At 44.7% G+C, this 19523-nt stretch overlaps 1 protein-coding gene across 1 annotated transcript in view; it reads right to left on the minus strand.

Moving 5' to 3' along the window:
* Positions 1 to 225: 225 nt before the first annotated feature.
* Positions 226 to 19523, minus strand: part of LOC146196221 (protein O-mannosyl-transferase TMTC1-like) — a 58181-nt gene continuing 38883 nt past the window's right edge. The window contains exons 11-17 of the mRNA XM_084598125.1: positions 17161 to 17372; positions 12849 to 12984; positions 12051 to 12195; positions 7726 to 7863; positions 6466 to 6588; positions 4600 to 4677; positions 226 to 2037 (exon numbers count right to left, since the gene is read on the minus strand). Coding sequence (XP_084454251.1) covers positions 1828 to 2037; positions 4600 to 4677; positions 6466 to 6588; positions 7726 to 7863; positions 12051 to 12195; positions 12849 to 12984; positions 17161 to 17372 — 1042 coding nt within the window. The 3' untranslated portion in view covers positions 226 to 1827. The remainder of the gene's footprint in view (positions 2038 to 4599; positions 4678 to 6465; positions 6589 to 7725; positions 7864 to 12050; positions 12196 to 12848; positions 12985 to 17160; positions 17373 to 19523) is intronic.

The following is a 19523-nucleotide window of genomic DNA, read 5'->3' on the forward strand; positions in this document are numbered from 1 at the left end:
ATTATAGCACGCTACGAAATGTCCACGCACCGCTGCATATTCTCTCCGCGGTTCTAATAGTAAACACTTAATGGATCAACATATTTCATAAACGAAGCTGAACCGTGAGCCTTAACTTGCATCTGTATGAATCATTTGAGCATACATTTTCTTATTGCAAGAGTCAGCGCTTTAAAATTTCTGAAAAAAAAAGTGAAAATTCTCCCAGTGGAACGTCACCTCTATCCAGCGTTCACTCCGCACGATCGTAGAACACTTCACCAGAAGGACGCGATGGTGTCAACGACAGTGTTACGCACAAAGCTAGCTACACATAGCAACAGCTTACCACGCACACACAAAACGTCGGACACAACAAACACACTCTTGGGACGAAAATATCGACAGGATGCAGGCAGGTACTTGCCCGGTGTAATTGAGCTGACTGTGCTAGAAAAGTGCGTTATTGCTGACACGAAACCTTCACCGCATGAAAGTCGTAATAATTTTGCACACAACAAATCACAACATCTTCTGGACAAGTTCTAGAGTCGTTGTCCTTGCTGGAGACGCCCTTCAAAGTACACACTGACGCGCCACCAGATGGCCTGCTGCATGTTGCACTTCAGTCACAGAGGCACGGCAGCAGGGGGTAGCTGAACACAGTCTTCAAAGTGGAGGTGTGCAAGAAAGTGCGACGTCGAAACCGTCAATCGAACATCCAGTTCTCTTTCATTCTAGCGAGGCAACGAAAGGGGAGGGGAAACGGGAATCTTGTGCGTCTATTTTCACGATGGCTTCACTGTACACCACGATGTCTGTACACCTAAGGGAGTCTATTTACACGAAATGATCTCTTTGCCTCGTATTTATCGTGCAACCATCTCTCCCTGTCTTCATTCCTGATGCACAAGGGAGAGAGTGAGGAAGGCAGTAAGCATGTCCTACGCCATAAAAAGCATCATTCTAGGTGGTAGGTGTGTAGTTGCAGGCGTGCAAGTTTGGGTATAGCAAGGTTTGAGAAGTAGGCACGGATTTGCATAGCTTTATACCACCCCGTGGTGAAAACAAAATTATGCTCTTTGTAGGCATGTTGTTGAAGATCCATGGCTTTAGCAAGCCTGCGCTAAAGGCAGAATACAATTCGCTGCAGCAAAGTTGTAATCTTTAGAATTTTTTGCTTGCCATTGTTCTCACATAAAAGTAAACGACACGCCTCCAGTACAAAGCACAGCTGTGTGAATGAAGAAGCTTTGGGAAAACAGAAGCAGCGAAAAGAGTTCTGCGCTGCAAAATATTGTCACGTGGTAATGCGGCAAATGTTTACCAGGGCCAATGTTCAGAGAAAGGGAAATGTAAGAGAAATAAGTTAGAAAGACTACCTGTCTCTATCGTTCTCTTCACCGCGCAGGTTTGTTCAGTAACTCTCGCTGGAAACCCTCTTCAGTAGTATTACACTGTGGACTGGCTAGTGGAGAACATCTTCCGGATCTTAAGGAAGCCGGCGCTTTTAAGGCTAGGTTGTTTTTGGGCTCTACGGCACATCATATTCCGGGCAAAAACACTTGCTTCTAACTCTTACCACCCACGCAAGGTACCGACATTGCCCACTGAAGAGAGAGATACCACGAAAAAATAAAAGGCTCGCTGCATTCAAATATACGCCGGCAAAGTGTGCCGCAGACTAAGACAGATACCCGCATGACGCGAAGCTCGTATTTCGTTCCTCATTGTGAATGTCCCGAAGTCCTGTTGTCCATCACTTCCACCACGATTGTTCAGGGGCTCACAGTAGCGTGCCGTTAGGTCCAGTTTCTATAAGAGCGTTTGCTAACGTAGTAAGTCCACTTAACACATGTGGAAGGATGCTTCCAAGCCGATCGCTGCTGACGAAGGAGCACTTCCATTCGAGGATGAAGTAGCGACAACGCCGTGATGAGGAAGCTGCGGACGGGTGAGCCGCCGCCTTAGCTTGGCCATATTCTCCAGGATGAGCTGGTTCTTCGGGTCAAGTGAAAGGGCAGCTTGATAGTGGCGGAACGCGCCAGAGTAATCACCCTGCGTTAGGGAAGAAAAAAAAACGCAAACAATGCCTTCAAAAAAGCCTAAAGCACTAAATTGCACATCGATTTCATTTGGTTCTTCACATTGTGCAGCTAAGCTCCGAGACTCCAACATTATCTCTGCGTTCTATATCAGATGTTAACCATTTTCATATGGAGTTCTCGCTAAATCTTATGGCGAAAGCCTTTATAGGCTCATGAGTGTGGACAGGATTTGTGCGCCCGCGGAGGGTAGCACGCCGTCGATGTCGGGAAATTAATTGATTGATGGGTAAAAGGACGGTTGTATGCGGCAGATTATGAAAACACGTGCTGTGTGCAAAATATAATTGACGTGGCTGTGTGCAAAATATAATTGACGTGGATTAATTAGATAATTAAGTATGGCCAAAAACTTAGACGTCAAAATAGTTAAACACGTCGATATAACGTGCAGATGTCAAAGCAGGACATGCGTCCAAATTGTGGAAATGGCGTCAGAATTGTGGAAAACCGTGGGAACTTACGGAAGATAAAAAAAAAAAACCAAAAGGGAAACGTAGAGAGTAAAGAATAAAAAAAAAAGAGCAAAGCGAGCAAAAAAAAAAAGAAGAAGCAAATGAGTGATAACAAGGCTAATCAGTGCAGAGTTGCAGGAAGGCTTGCGCCGCTTTACTGCACTTGAGAGAGGTATCTAAGCGCCTGTAAGAAATTTATATAGCTTGACTCATTTTGATGTCGATATATTAACTATATTTTACCATGTGGCCCTGGCTGCGCACAAAACAACCAGCTATGTTCTCCATATATATTTTGTTGCTGATCTAAAAAATATTTTCTAGGAAAGAAACTGCTTCGTAGGCCCGTTTGTCTTGAACCGTAACAGTTGTAATCGAATTATTGTTTCTATTTTACAGTGCTTGGAAGTGTGTCGTAGACCTAGCAGGTATTGATCGTCGTATTGCCGCAGGTTTAATGGCAGCTATAATAAACTCGAATCTCGTCGTACTGCAGTGCATACAAATTCATCTGCCGTAGGCGCGGTCTGCAACTTTTCCAGAAAACAGTGCAGCCTTTTTTTTTCTTTTCTTTTGCTGTAGCTACAGTACTGAGACAGAAATTCAGCCAGGCAAACAAAGCATTCCGCGATGCTGCTTTGATATTGGCCAACTTAGTGGGTAAGTGCACTGCAGAGCACGCTTGCGTTTCAAGCATTTTGGCTCTCTGGAAAGCTGCAGCCGCACCCTAACCGCTAACCACCATAACCACTAAGTGCCACTGAAAAGTAAACGAGCACTATTCGACCCGGCCGTGTTTTGTTGGCAATGAACGTAAAAGGCTCCAGTGCCGTGTGCTGTGGTGTGTCAGCGCACGTTAGCGATCCGCGTTGCGCTAAAAGCGTTACTTTATCGACGGGAAGTTTCGTGAACGCTTTATGGCTCATTTTGCTTATGTTCTTAGGAAACAGTATTTTCCAGCATCTCGAGATGTATGAAAAAAGAAGCTAATAAAGAAGCTCAAAGAATAATAGTGCTTTTAAAGACCACTGTCATAAAAGCAAAGGAATCGGACCCTTAAGTTCATACTCAAATACTCCGGCTTTGATGCTAATTGTACTGATTGAACAAAATTCCCGTAAAGAAAAGTGTTAGGCAAGGAGATACGATCTCCCCAGTACTATTCGCAGCTTTCTTAGAGGAAGTATTCAGAGACTTGGAATGGGAGCAGTTAGGGATTAGGGTTGACGGAGAATACCTCAGTAACCAGCGATTCGCTGATGACATTAGCTTGCTACGTAACTGTGGGAATGAAATGCAAATAAGGATTGATGAACTAGACAGGAAAAGTAGAAAGGTAGGCTTGAAAATTAATATGCAGAACAGTAAGGTAATGTTAACAGCCTAGGGAAGGAACAGGAGTTTAAAATAGGTAGCGAAGCACTGGAAATAGCAGGCGAATATGTCTACTCGGGAAAAGTAGTAACCGCAGATCCGGACCATGAAAGGGAAATAGCTAGGATAATATTGCAATGGAGCGCATTTGGCAAATACTCGCAGATTATGACTAAACGCTCGCCGGTACCGCTGAAGAGGAAATTGTACAACAGTTGCATCTTACCTGTACTGACCTATGGAACTGAAACGTGGAGGCTAAGAAAGTGGGTTCTACTCAGGTTGAGGACAACGTACAGGTCTATGGAACGTAAAATGGTAGGGGTAACATTAAGAGATAGGAAACGTGCAGAGTGGGTCAGAGATATAACTCAAGTTACTGAGATTCTAGTGGAAATCAAGAAAAAGAAATGGGCATGGGCAGGACCTGTAGAGCGAATAGAGGATAACAGATTGTCGTTTGGGCTAACAAACTGGATTCCAAGGAAAAGAAAGCGTAGGAGGGGCGGCAGAAAGGTGGGCAGATGAGATTAAGAAGTTCACAGGGATCAAGTGGGTGCAGCTAGCACAGAACCGAGTAAATTCGAGGAATAGGGGAGAGAGAGGCCTTCGCCCTTGAGTGGGTATAGTCAGACTGCTGCTGTTGCTGCTGCTGTTGATGATGATGATGATGATGTTGTACTAACCTCCAAGTGTCTGATGACAGCGAGGTTCAAATGGGCATGGGCGAGATCTGGGTTCAGCCTTATCGCCATGAGGTAACTCTGAAAACAAAAAAAAAGAAGAAAGGAATGGGTGCAGCCCAGTATTTTCCTGCATATTAGGCAATGTGTGCTAAACTCGTGATCGGCAGCAACTTACAATCTTGTCGAAGTTGGGACACAAATAGTCTTCTAAATTTGCATTATTACGCAAATTCAAAACGCTCTCTAAATGCCAGTACGCAGGAGCCTTAAGCAAACGTTTTTCATATACAGAGTGTTTCACATATCTTGAACCAAGGATATAAAAAAGCGGAGCATTGCTGGTAGCTGAAACTAATAATATGTTGTTTGCCATCAATTATTGCTCCTCTGTATATTTCTATTTTCATGTATTAGTAATTCAGCAAGATGAAGTATGCAAAGTCGTATAAGGCCAAGTACAATTCATCAACGGGGTTTAACCTCCGACCAAGATTTTCTACTAACCTACCTCTACATAATTGTTTTTCCAGCAATTAAATAAAACTCGCGAAATATGAAAAAGTACCACGTGACGGCGGTCTTGCGCTGCTCTATTGTAGGACTGCCAAATACGTTTTCAATCAACGAAGCGCGTGCACTCGCCGCTTCGAAATGAGCGGCCGACGCCCCTACGAGTATTGCCTAATTGCCTAAAAACTGCGGCAGCACGTTCTGCCTTAGGATGGAAAGCTCGAGCGACGATCAGCGATGAGCGGCGGACAGGCCACCGACAGCCAACACGGACAAAGCTTTATCGATCTATCACACTGAAAAAAACAAACAAACAAACAAAAAGAATAAATTGCACGGTAGGCTCGCTTTTCTTGTGTCATGGCGCAGGCTGTCAATGCGGGCGGCAGCCGATCACTTCAGTGCGACCAGAGCACACGTTTCGTACATCCAAACTTAGTTGGGTACGCTGCAATTTTATGGTGCACGAGCGCATTCACCTGATATTTTTTCATACTACGCCGGCTTCCTTCAAATGCCAGAAAACACCGCTTCGTTGGAGCTAAATTCGTTGAAAAAACTGGATAGGCTGTTCCTGAATCCACTCCGCAACGTGGTGGAACCCACTTGGTGCTAAACTGAACAATAAAAAAATACCAAAAATCCGTTTAGTTACTACATTAATTGAGCGAAATCTAAAAACACTCTGAGGGACGCTACGTGGCGGCTAACAATATGCAGTTGGTTTAACAGAAATTCGCTGCACCTTTTTTTTAAATAGTTAGTTCCAGTTCAAGCCTTTCCTGCACTTCAGTTGCTCTATGAGATAAACGATGCAGCTAAATAACAAAGAGCGACACTCGAAAGTAAAAGGGCGTTACATTTTCTCCGACTAGCTCAGCAAAATGACCTGTTAAAGAAGGGACTTATGTGTCCCTGGCTTGTTACAAGAAAGCAGTGCATGTAATGTGATTATTTCTCGGTAATGAACACCTGAGAAGCTTAGTCTCTCTATATCTTTAGATACTGAGCTAAGGATGGAGTGGATCCGGTTCGAAATAGCGTACCACAAAATAAGGCGTCAATTAAGCACCAGTAATAGAGATTAATTTCAACTAGTGTATTTTCTGCAATAGTGTTCTATAAGGCGCTCTACTCGGCCGGAAATCGACTAGGTGGTAACAGGTATACCAGCGAATTTTCGTTCCGAGCGAAAATGACCCTACTTAGTAGGCTGAAGTAATGGGATTGAAATTGACTTCACCATTTTATACAGGCTGAAAACGTAAAAAAATAATATGAAATTACGCCTGTTACCTGCTTTCCTTAAAGAGCCGAAGGAATGAATCACCAAGGTTCCCGAGCTGCGTACTGTACCTGTGCAGATGAGTTGAGGTCATCCATGTCCTTGAGAATATCGCCGTGGTCCGCGTGTATTCTGGCACATGAACGGTCGTCCACAGTGCACAGCGCGAGAGCTTTCAGGATGTAGTCCAAGGCCTGCGTTGAATGGCCGGTGAGCAATCTTTTTAGAACAGTATTGGCACGCGCCTAGGGTTTCCACTTTGACTCCTCTTGTTGCGTAGTTACTTTAAAAACACGAGGAAGTTAGAAAGCACGTCTCTTTGTGAAATGCAGTAATACAGAAGGAATCCCGCTACACTGCGTGTTCAAAGCAGCAACTGCACGAACTATTGACGTCGCTTGCGGTTTCTAATCACATAGTTGAAGCTAATGGAGTCCACCAGTATTCGGTGGAATAGCACCTTCTGTGTTGGTTCTTCAGTACGCATGCGCCAAACCGAAACGCGATCTGAGCTTTCGGGTCTTATGAACTCATAAACAAACAGTGGGTACAGATGACTCTCTTGGAGCAGGATGGTCTCTACTGAGTGTAGGAGGCATATCTAATATAGCCTGAGGGCCATCAAGCACTCCACATTATCATTTGTGGTAGACTGTGTTGTAGGCGGTTCACGTAGAGCTGTTGGATGATGTCCACTTATTTGAAAGGCACCTAAAAATATCGATTTCGGCGCGGTTGAAGTGTTCTGTCTTTTTTTCTTTTCTCGATCCAATATGGTCGTCTAATTTTGAAAAGAATAAGGATTGCGTATTTGTGAAGCATGAATTGTGACATCACAATAAATAGCTGCATATAGGCCGCACGCGGCGCTGCTGCAGTAGCAACCAACTAGCCCGCACTTATACCGCAGTTACAAAACAGTTCGGTTCCAGCAATACTTTTTTCAGTCACGCAAGCTCAGTCTGCGTAGCTCTTACGTACGTTTCTTCTTAGAGGAGAAATATTTCTGCAATTCAGTGCAATTTGTAGAGCTAAACAACGTCAACGTTTCTGCAACGGTTAATCAGGGCCGGCATCTTTTTCTTATGCTTTCTTCACTGAGCACTTAAGACAAACACAACATGGGTGTTATTATTTCACTGCCGATAAGGTGAAAAACGAATATGAACGAGGAAATTGACGGGAATGTCACGAGCGTTGGAACTAATTGCTTTTATTGTTCTGGTTGCAGTCAACCATTCTTTCCAACATTACAGTTCGTCGCGATTTCTACAGCTTTACAGACTTGCAGCGCAAACAAAGTTTAATCTTTTTTTTCTGCGCATACATACCTCCGCTGTGCGATTAGTGAGGTTGTATAACAACGCCGCCGTATGCAGCGCCTCTCTGTGACTGGTGTTCGCGCTCACTGCTTCCAGGAGCAAGTCTTCAGCACCACGGAAACTTCGAAGTCTCATTAGCAGTTGCGCCTGCGTCGAAATGAAGAAGAAGCGTTCGAAGTAGGGTTCGAAAAACAGAAACAATATTGAGAGTGTAGTAACTAACAGCAATGGTAAAAGAGTTTAGCCTCAGCAGCATCAAAATTCTGAAGGGTGGAGGTGGCAAGTCAACTGATGTAATATTGCCATTAAGACACCAGTGCACCTTCAGTCTTCAGTGGACTCTGGTTGACACCACTTCTAAGTTTTTCTCTCGTGCCATAGCATTCTAAGATACCGAATGTAGGTTGCGTCTCTAATTTCTGATACATCCTCACGGGTTCCGCAGTTCTCTTATCAAAAAATAATCAACGTGACGCAGCGTTACGATGATTTGCCGGTTGGATGGGCCTTATGTGCAAACATTAATGACACTTTTGAAGCAATGATGGTCTTCTAGTTCTTCCCTGTATTGCGTGGACAGGCGTGCTGGTTGCGCTGTTATGGGCGCTAGTAGGCTTTTATAGTTCGTTTTAACGCCTTTTGCGGAATATGTTTATTCGCTTGTCATGTTTCCACCCCCACCGTAAAACGTGCAGTCGCTGACGGCTAATAAAACTTCGACCACCTTCACTACATAGCAGCACAAGACAAAAAGCGAGCCGAGACAATTATACAAGTCTCTTTTTATGGTCTGCCCGCAAGAGATACAAGTGTGCAATATAGCGCTCAAATCTCCTACACGCGACAGGCCTCGGTAAGATATTGAAGAGTCTCTTCTTGCTAATTATTTTAAGCAGCTATGCAGAAATCGCCGCGCTAATTAATTTGCCCCTCTACGTGAAACCATCACTGTACCGATGGCGAACTAAAAACTCACTTCAAGAACTCTTTGAACTAAGTTGCGCCTAACATAATAGACAGAGTTATTTTTATTATTCCATAGAGTGATGGAGAAAAATCCGTAGACAAAGCTTTAGGCTGAACCAAGCTGAATTATGAGGGAGCTTCCTTGCAAGGTGGAAAAAAATTGGGGATACACTTAAGTTGCGCCGTAAAGGGCACGACGGGGTAGCGGTTCACAGACACGGACGTTGTCGTCTCTGTTTATAAGTTTTATTTATCATTAATTTTATATTTTTGTTATAGCCCACTGGGCGATGACGCCACCGGTAAGCTGGGGCACCGCTTCTCGAAATTTAACGCGTCCTAGAAGCGTTTAGCGGAACGGGCTGTTTGCGATCGATGCAACGCCGGCAGACTTCGCCGTTAAAGGTATGACGCGACGGCGTTTCACTTACGAATGTTGATTCTTTCTTCACTTTTTCGTGTTATTCTTTATTTTTATATAAACAGCTCCTTAGCATTAGCAGCCATTGGCTCTCCATTCTGATCATTTTGATACCGTTTTACCCTCCTTTTTCCAAGGTTAAATTTTCATTTAAATTGAATATTTGATCAAAAGTCTCTAAATTTTCCTAATTAGTATCATCAAACATTGATTTCTCGTTCTGAACATTTCGACACCTTTGATTCCCCTACTGTGTTAACTGCGGAGTGTGTGGGTGTATTGCAGTCGTACACGAGGTGTGATCGAATACGGCGATGCTTGCTGCGCAGAGCGAGGTAAAACACTCGGAGCAAAAGTGCGCGGCGCCATGCGTTGAACGCATGAAGTAATAGATCCAGGCAGGCGAACCTCCGCGCCCGCTAGACATCTGTTTACCACATTCAGACCTACGAAGACTGGACAGCACCAATACTGACGTCAAACGCAAGCTTAGTGCCCTGCTATAGACTTCATGTTGGAATCTGGCGCCCTCAACCTCACCTAACCCACCGCCTTCCCCTCTAGGCCTGAAGTCATCCTGATGAATAAAGAATGAATGAATGAATGAGACGTAACACGAAACTTGCAAGGGAACGCAGTACCTCAATAAACTAAACGCTACAGATGTACTGTGCATGTATAGTGCGGCAGTCTTGGAGTAACACGGATTACTTGAGTTTTTTTCAGGGCTCTTTTTTTTCTTCTTTTCTTCTCTCTCCTTATGCTTCATAGTTAGATTGGTATAACGGATGTCCGATGTTTTAATTTGCTCCCGTTCATATTGAACAACTCATGAAATATATGACAAGCTAGTCGTGCTCATCGCTTGCGCAGCACGACTGCGGTAGTAAGGTTGGTAAAAGGTAATCATTTAGGAACTCTGAACAAAGTACCCTATTAATTAAACGACCCTTTCATTTCGCCGATTGCTACATGCCCTGACCTAAATGCACTATTCACAGGTAGCTTAAAAGTGTGTTGCCCATAAGGTCAATTTTACTGCTGCTTCAAGCTCAATGTTTTGGCACTCAACGCTCAACGATTCTCTCGCGATGAGCACTAGCTGCATTGCTGGCCCCCATCGGCACCAATGTACTCACTGCAGAATGTGCTGCCTCATCGAACGCTGGAGAGGTATGGCTAGACCCCCCACTGTTCCCCCCTCCAAAAACAAAAACCAGAATAAAACGCGTGTATTCAGTAGTGAGGTTCTGAAGACTTGGCGCAATGACACTTGCACTGGCACTGGAATTCAGTATGCATCGTTTCATGCAGCTAACCGCCTGCTGGACTGCCTTATCTGCACCGCGTAAGACCACTCGCTGCTGCTGCGTCGTCACTGGTGTCAACAAAGTCCCAAGAAAGTCCCAAAGTTCCAAGGAGGTTTTGGCGCTGAGAGCTCTTTTGAAAAGGCATGCACACATGGCAGATTTAATATCCTGCTCAGCTGCTTCCGATTCTTCGTTTTCTTCTTTGAGCAGGTTTTTGCTAGGCTAGCCTTTTGTGGCGTAGACCGCCAATACATGGTAACGTCTCCTCATGTGGCGCCAACCACTAACTAGTGACAGGCTGTGCGTCCGCGCGATCGTTGCGGCAGCCTGGTAGGGAGCGAGTCTGTGGGGTTTAGACTTTTCTCAAGGTGGTAGCCTTTTGAAAAGATAGTAAACACGACGACAAATTTTGTTGCATTGAGCGTGTTTCGCAGCAGACCACAGTCACCAGAAAACGTTTTCCCAACATTTTCTACCTGACTAATTTTCTTCTTTTGTTCTGAAATAACGCTTTCTGTGCCTGCTAAATACCCAACGCCATCTGCTGCATCAGAGAGAGAGAGAGAGAGAGAGAGAGAGAGAGAGAGAGAGCGCTAGGAGGAAGTTAACTCAAGTGTTATTCAGGTACCTGCAGTTTTGGGCTCGTTATGACAACTAGCAAACTGTTTAGACCGGAATGCAACGCAGAAGAGAAAACACATATGCGCAGTGCTGTGTATGTGTGTACTGTGCCTTGTAAGGTGCTGCAAGCAGCACGCGTTGCTTTGCACGGTGGTCTATATATTTCATCTTTAACATGGGAGCGTTGGTTGGTTGGTTGGTTGGTTCATAGGAAGGGAAAGGCGCAGTATCTGTCACACTTGCTCTGTGGACACCTGAACCGCGCCGTAAGGGAAGGGATGAAGGTGGGAGTGAAAGTGGATAGAGAGAAAGGGGGGCCATAGTGGAGGGCTACGGAGTAATTTCGACCACCTGGGGATCTTTAACGTGCGCTGACATCGCACAGCACACGGACGCCACTTCGTTTCGCCTGCATCGAAACGCAGCCGCCGAGGCCGGGATTCGATCCCGGGAACTCCGGCACAGTAGTCGGGCGTCTTACCACTGCACCACCCCGGCGGGGCACATGGGAGCGTTAAAGGTCCCGTTCACGTAAAATCCGGCGTTGGCGCCGGGAGCGCGTTGGCGTTGTGAGCGCAAAATCATGAGCGTGGCGCTGGCAGGCCGTAGTTAGCAGCTGACATGGCCGCACAAAGAGTGGACGTAAGTTTGCCTGACGTTACGTTTGGCAGGCGCTGCCGACTCGGGCCTCGTTTTTTCCCCTCATTTTCACTCCCATTGCTCAGCCTTTTAGAGGCAGTGGATGTAATATCCATATTGCAGTATCCAAATTGCAAAATTCTCTTACGCAATCAACAACAGAAGATCACAGGACAGAGACAGAATTAAGGTTTCAGCCCAAGCCCAAATGCGCAGCTGCCGAAATGAATAACTCTATATATCGAAATATATATCGAAATATGAACTCAAGATTATCGTGGTAAGTCGCCCTATGCACTGCCCATGCAGCGATATTTTAATTACATTTTTTTAACCATCATTATCCTCCAAGAGGTGCGAAAATGAATTACGCTCACCTGATGTACCTTGCAGTCTAGGTCGTCTGGAAAGAGCTGTTGGGCTTCTTCGTAAAGCGTCCGCGCCTCGTCGAGGCGACCGGCATTAATGAAGAACACGGCCAGGTTATCCATCACCTGCGGGTCTGGTTCCACGGCCAGAGCCCTGGGGAAAAGGCCGACGGATGGTTTCAATCTCGAACCACTCTCAAGGGGCGTGCCGTACTGCTAAAAAAAAAAAAATTGCACCGCGCGCGGAGAGAGAGTGATATACTAATTATTTTTCGGTAGTGAAGCCACGGATTTTGGGTACCTTGAAAAGCACAATCCTTATTCCGCTATATAAATGTAAGTTAAATTTTGAATTTTCTTCCTCTTCCTACAGACACAATGTGCGCCGTAGAGGCCAGCATGAAGGAATTCGCAGTGCTGCTTTGCATGGTATAGATCCACGAAGCATCGTCAGCTGCTCCTGCTTAAAGCAGCAAGCTCGGCCTGCGTATATGATGGTCACGCAAAATGTAATTCTGTCACCTCAGAATCAGACATGATAAAAGTTGGAATTTTAGATGTATGGACACCGAACCAATGAAAACGTCTTTGCCACGCATTAGCTGGATAACATTACATTAAAAACCGCTATGACAGCAGTTAAGAAGGATCATGCCTGTTCAGAGCAAGCGTCAGAATCTGATGTCGAATTAGGTGACTAGTTCCTGACGAAGTGTCAGGTAGTTTGCCTGGAACCGCAATCACGCCCAGCATGCAGAGCTATTGCTTAAAAAACAGACACATCCTTTTCTTCTACTATGCATATACCTTTTGTATAGGCTCTCCGCCTGCCTGTCCAAGTTCAAGCTGCGCAGGCTTCTTGCAGCGTTCAGCAGCGCCACGGTGTGGTTAGGCTGAAGCTCGAGGGCCCGCTTGTACTGCACCATGGCTTCCTCCATTCGACCTGAGCAAAAGTGGAAGCGGCGTGCGTGGCAATATTTTGCGGTAAAAATTGAAGTCCAAACTTATTAACAAGACAAGCAGCATTCGCCGGTTTGAAAAGAAGCATATTCGTGTGCGAAAGCTGGGGCTGCAGCCAGCTAGCACGACGCCCTTATTCTTCGAAGACAGTGGAAGCACTCGCAAATAAAAGAGAGAAATGCAATCCAGATTTGAAATACACAGTGTGTACTTCAAAACATAGAAATATCTAAACAATGATCTTTACTGTTATTCCTGCTTCCTACTAAAAATAATTAATTAAATGAGCATTGAAAACCTCGTTCGTTTTCTGCAAGAACTTCATCAAAGATGTGCTGATGGTATCGTACTTACAAAATAAAAAAAAATTATGCAATTAATAATGAGATATGCTAATGTGAGTATTATGCGTCACGGAGCTGGATGAGCTACTTCCAGATACGCAGGGCTGGCTAAAGGGCCACATTAACCTGTGATAGCTTGCGGAAATATTTTAATGTTTGCTGTCTTCTTTCTCGATTTGTTTTATTTCGGCACACTGTGATGAGGCTTTTGATGTTTACTTTGGCTATTGATCTCTTTATTCCGCCAGTTCTTCTGAAATTATCCGTAAAAACTGATAGGATTAAGCAGAGCTGTCGCAGCTATCGAGGCTTTTATTACAGATAAAACACTCAGCTAGGATAAAGAAAAGCAATACAAATATTTCGAGGATACATCTTCTTCACCTATGTCAGAACCTATTCGTCTTGGACGCACAAGATTATTGCTCTTGAAAAAGGGAGGTCGATAATATTGACCAAAAATGTGAGAAAGTGGTGGAGAAGCTGATACTAAAGGTTTTAACAGTGCCACATCCTAACTTTTAATGCACGCCGTTTCCGGCCAATAAGACACATTTCTATTGCAATCTTAACATTGCGACCCCGAACCATTAACTTCGCAGTTCAACGAGTATTGCCTTGCCGCTGTGAAAGTTTGAATAGAAATTTTAGCTTTTAACTTGTGGCTATTCATATAATGTGGCAAAAAACGATTGCCTGGTTATAATTCTATGCGAGTAGCAGAGGTAGAAATTAAGGACGTAGTGATTACGCTAGTACAAAGTGTATGCAACCGAACGCAGATCTCTAAAATAATGCTCAGACGGGAACCATTCATGCTTTCACGTTACATCGTTAAAGGCAGTTTGTTAAGTGTCCCCCTAATTGTTTTTTGCTTTCCTAGAGTTTGTGCTTCAAAAATTGAGAGGTACTGCTTTATGGTCTGTGCAGTTTGGTTTTATAGCAAGGTGGATATTTTTTTACGTTATAGAGCTTAATGTTCCATTCAGTTATTTACCAAAACTAATGTACTAATATTTATTTTTGATTTTAGGAGCAATATTTTATTGCAAAATCGAAGGCACTCAAAATGACTGTGAAAACCTTTCTTAAATTTCCACAACTGCAAATGCGGCTGTTAAAACAGAACATTGTAAATACGCTTACAAAAACTGGCTTATTTGGGTTTCAGGAATTGCACAGTTACAAATTGGCACTGTTTGCATTTTGTACGCGTCGACTTCAGACGTCGCGCAGAAGATAAACATGGCTAATGGCGACCTATTACAGTAACGCCATTTTATCAATTTGCGATGCGCAAAAGCCATATTAAAGGCCCACTGTCCACCCTCCGGTCGAAAATATTTTCTTCCCCGGTGACTGTGAGACTTCGCCCCTAGAACGCAAGGCCGCAAAATGTTTTTGAAAAGAGTAACTAATAACGCAGTTACAGCCACCGCAATCACCCGATTCTGTCACGCCTCTCTCCTTCCGTTCCCTCGCAAAGGTTTTTCACTCTCCTGCCCGAGGTCGTCTAGCCTCCGCAAGACAAATTCCCCTTCCTCCTCCGCGTTTGGCGGGAGGTGGGGCGTGGCACTCCGCGAGAGCGAAAAAAAAAAAAAAAAAAACGGCCGAGGGAGCGCGCGCCGCTGGATTCAGTCTGGCCATGGCGAGGGAAAAGCGCGCAGCGAGCGGTAGATACCCATCCTTCTCCCGTCAGTCAGCGAGACGGACCAATGGACGTCGTTCGCGGTACGTACGTCATTACTGTGGCCCGTCGGGCCAGCGCAGGAAACGGGGAAGCTGGCTTCCCAAAGGAGAGCATGAGAAAGCTTTGAATTGTATTTTCGATGCTTTGCGGCGCGCGTGTCACTGTAGCATTTTGCACAGACTATCTCCGGTACCTGATCCAAACACTAGGCTCCTTTGCTTAAAAGGGCCTTCACTGGACAGTGGCCCTTTAAGAAACTTTCAAATGTGCATTTCACGTTTGGTATTTCGGGTCACGGTGCCGATTTGAAAAATTGAAAGAGCGAACTCAACTTGGATGTTCGGAAACTTGAATTTTACAACCGCGTATTGCCCTCTTAAAAACAGAATTAATTAATTTGATTCCTTAACTTGGGTGAATAAATGCTCTAGACATTAAACTCTTTACTGTACAATTTAAAGTTAAATTGGTTCACAGGAAGGGAAAGGCGCAGTAACTGTTACACTTGCTCTGTGGACACCCGAACCGCGCCGTAAGGGAAGGGAGGAAGGTGGGAATGAAAGTGGAAAGAGAGAAAGAGTAGCCGTAGTGGAGGGCTACGGAGTAATTTCGACCACCTGGGGATCTTTAACGTGCGCTGACATCGCACAGCACACGGACGCCACTTCGTTTCGCCTCCATCGAAACGCAGCCGCCGCGGTCGGGTTCGAACCCGGGAACTCCGGCACAGTAGTCGGGCGTCTTACCACTGCACCACCCCGGCGGGGCTACTGTACAATTCCCGTTTTGCTTTCTAAACACCCTGCGCAGACCACGCAGAGCTATCTCTCATAGCTTTTAAAGTCCAAATCTATAGAGAAAAACAAAATGACAGGTATACCAATAGCTTCCTAAATCTTTAGGCTTAATTAAGTGGAGCGACCACCTGCTGCCTTTGCATGCCATTTCAAAATTTTGGTTTTCCAAAGTTCAATTAGGGTTTCACGCTCAGCTCGATTACCACGTTTCGTGATTAAGCTAGTTTTCATTTGATATGCTGAAGCGTATATCACATATCCCAGTCGAAAAAAAAGGTACAAAATTTTCTGGGATTAGAACACAATTTTTGTGCGTTTTTTGACAAGACCCTCCTGTGACAACAAAATTTCCTGAAGTAATATAATATTTTTTTTGTGTGTTTACAACAGCAACGTGCTACAGAACCGGGAACTACAGAACGACAGAAATATAAAAGCAATCCCAAAACATTTAGTTTATGACAGAAGTACTGAATATTTTATCATAATTCTGACATGGTTCGGTCGTTTGTTTTTTTCGACTGGGATAGTTCGCAGCTGAACAGTGAGAGTTGAATTCATAACTAGGCGAAACTCTGCACGCTGCAGTGATTCTGAGAATAGTTAATGCTTACAAACAGCATTAAAGATTCCGTTCAAAATGACATGAAAATATTCTGACTTGGTTGAAAGAGGAACAATTTACCTATGTATTCGAAATTTTGGATTTTGGCATTTAGTTAAGAACCACGGTATTCTTCGATTAAAAAAAAAACCACAGGGGGCAGCAGGTGTCTTGCGAAACATTTTGAAACCAAGCAGTTACATCAGTGCTCGACTTCAGCTTTTCTGCCTTTTCTGTGAAGGGAAGAGGGACTTTGGTGCACCACATAACGTTGGACGGTCATCGCTTCGGCCGAAAGTAGCGCTTTTGAACACCCTCGAGTTTAAGATACACGCGGCACAAGTAGTCATGACCAGTCGTGACGTCAAGGTCGTACGTGACGGCATTGTGACATCAGTCCCCATTATTAGACATGACCAGAGACTACGTCTGGTGGATTTGACGTCACACTGCTCCTGTGGCTATATCAACGTCCGCGCTATTTCGACACAATTTTGACAATATAGTAGTATACATCACAAAGAGGTTGGACAGCCCCTACTGTAGGTCGGCTGATATGACACCGGTAAAGAAATTGCAGGGGTGCACTTAAGTCGCCTTACATGTGGTAATGGAAAAGCATAGCGAGTTCCTTGCCTAGTGCAATTATAAGCTCATGCTTGACACCAAATATTTAGTTGTAGCGTATACAGCCCGGCACAATAACAGAAAATGTCCAGCTCACCCTGCGTCTGTAGGAAGGTTCCGTAGTTGTTTCTGGCGTCAGCATTCACGTCGTCTGTGCTCAGAGCTAGTCTGTGCAGCTTTTCGGCTTGGGCCACATGTCCCAGCTCTGCGGCGAGTGCAGCCAGCGAGGAGTACGCCTCGCTAAACTCAGGCTCCAGCTCCACTGCACGCTCCAATAGAGTTCGGGCCACTTCCTTCTGGCCCTGTTTGCTGTGGAAGGACAGATCAAAACCAGATTAAATTGATGGGTAGCTGAAGTCACCTGCTTTGTGCCGTTTATCCAGGAGCTTGACGCAAAGTGCCGCACCCAATCAGAGCGCTGGTGTGAGTTTTAATTGTGTTTTCGTGTGTTCTTCTGCAACACAGTGAATGAAAATGGATGAAAAATCCAACAGGCTAGTGATCTGCACGTACGTGGTAAACAAGCGCTCGTGCGTTAAGCTAAATGACGTATTTTTTGTCATAAAATTGATTCTTTATATAGTGCTGCTCCTATGAGTTTCGCTAAGGCAGATTTTAAGATGACAGTTCGTAATAGAGGTATCGCCAGCGAGGCGAAAAACGCTGCTGTAGCTCGCTCGAACACCCAACTAACATCCGGACGAGCAGGGCCATGCAGGGCGCACTGCGGGCACCCAAAGAATGTCGTATAGCTTAGAGAAGTTCGAAAACCGGTGCTCTTTGTTTTTCCTGCTCACGTCCCTAGGTTGATAGCGCTAGATACTTTGAAGACGTCTCTGGCCGGAATTTAATCGGGTTAAAGTAATTTCCTGTTCCTTTATTTTTCTGGCATCGCTAATCACGCCTCAAGAATTCACGCAAGCTTTCTGAGCCCCGTCAGCCTATGTTTATCGCATTGTTCACCAGTGAGAAAGAGAGAGCTCTTTGATGACACAGATTTTAGCTGGCGGTAATATTCGGTGACATGCTACTCTGCAGAGGGAGAGGGGGGGGGGTGTAGATCAGGGAGTAAATATGGAAGAAGGGTTAGAAATTTGAAACTAGTCCTTTGTGGACACAAAAGCGTCACAAAACCCCGAAACATAACCTGACGTTCGGATGGCTTTCCTTGAGGCGACTTTTCGGTGTGGCTTTATTGTATAGAATTTCGAGCACGAATCTTCGACTGAAAGGGACTAGAACGAAGCTGATATAAAATCATTCCAAAGCATTCTTGAGCCATTTTCACAACGACATTGGTCAGCCTTTGGTCTGCCATACCTTTTCTTCACAAGACACGCCCACCAAGCAGTGAAGTGCCGTACCGAGCGTGTTCCTGTGTCAAGAGACGAAACCTATCAAAGCGAGTGCTCGCACCCATGTAGTCGCCGCATGCACTCTTTTGAAGCCACCAACATCATCTAGAGCGCCTATATAGAATTGGTAAATATTCTGGAGAGGTCGCTCCATATCACGTGCGTAATTATTTGCCAAGACCCTTTTCTATTAAAACCGATGCGGGCCACGTTGATGAAACTACTATATTCGACTTTAGCATCGCTATTCGGAACACCAGGTGCTCAGGTGCGCCAGTTGAAGGCATATCATCGCTTGAACGTAATCAGCGTAATTGTATTGAAGTTGTATTACGAGGTATTTGCATTATACTAGGTTAGCATCAGGTTATGCGGGGATGTTTGGCCTGTCCGCATGCGATAGTTGCAGCCAAGGTCACTTACATCTGTAATCAAGGACCGCCTACAATGAAATTATGGGACTGAAATTCTTTACATCAGGGGGAGTTCCACTGGTAATCTTTTACAGCTCCCATAACTGTAGGTTTAGGAAAAAGATAATAACAATTCAGTAAACTCATCGTTATCGCAATTCAGAACAGCTTATCTGAAAGTTCATCAGATGCGAATCTCTTATAATTTAAAAATTATTAGCAACGTCTTTCTTTTCAATTAGATACGCTACGTCTTCACTCACCATTAGCAATTCATTTATGCTGACAGTACCCTTCTGTCCCTTATGATTAGTGGTTTAGGCAGTGTTCCACCAGCTTCAATATTCGGTTACTCTAATTTAAGGCGAAAGCAATCACTGCACCGTTGGACCGCATTCCCGAGACAGAAAAAAAAAAGGCACCGACCATTTCACTAAAAACGTGACATAACGAGTATAACTGGATATAAGGAATTGTCATAATAAGTCAACTAAAAACGGTTATCCCGTCGTGGCTCCCTCGCGGCAGATTTGCGTCAGCTGTTGTCAAGCTACCGAAGTGGCGAGTGGAATAATAGCATGCCCGACAGATACTCCTGTAGGCCCTCTCATTTTTGCACACAATGCTAACATGCGCTTAAGCGGATCACTTGCGGATGCTGTGCATGCCACGGCACACTCTTGCTGTAATGT

This window comes from Amblyomma maculatum, chromosome 3, assembly GCF_055883805.1.
Source record: "Amblyomma maculatum isolate TAMU_Amacu chromosome 3, ASM5588380v1, whole genome shotgun sequence".
Taxonomy (NCBI): domain Eukaryota; kingdom Metazoa; phylum Arthropoda; class Arachnida; order Ixodida; family Ixodidae; genus Amblyomma; species Amblyomma maculatum.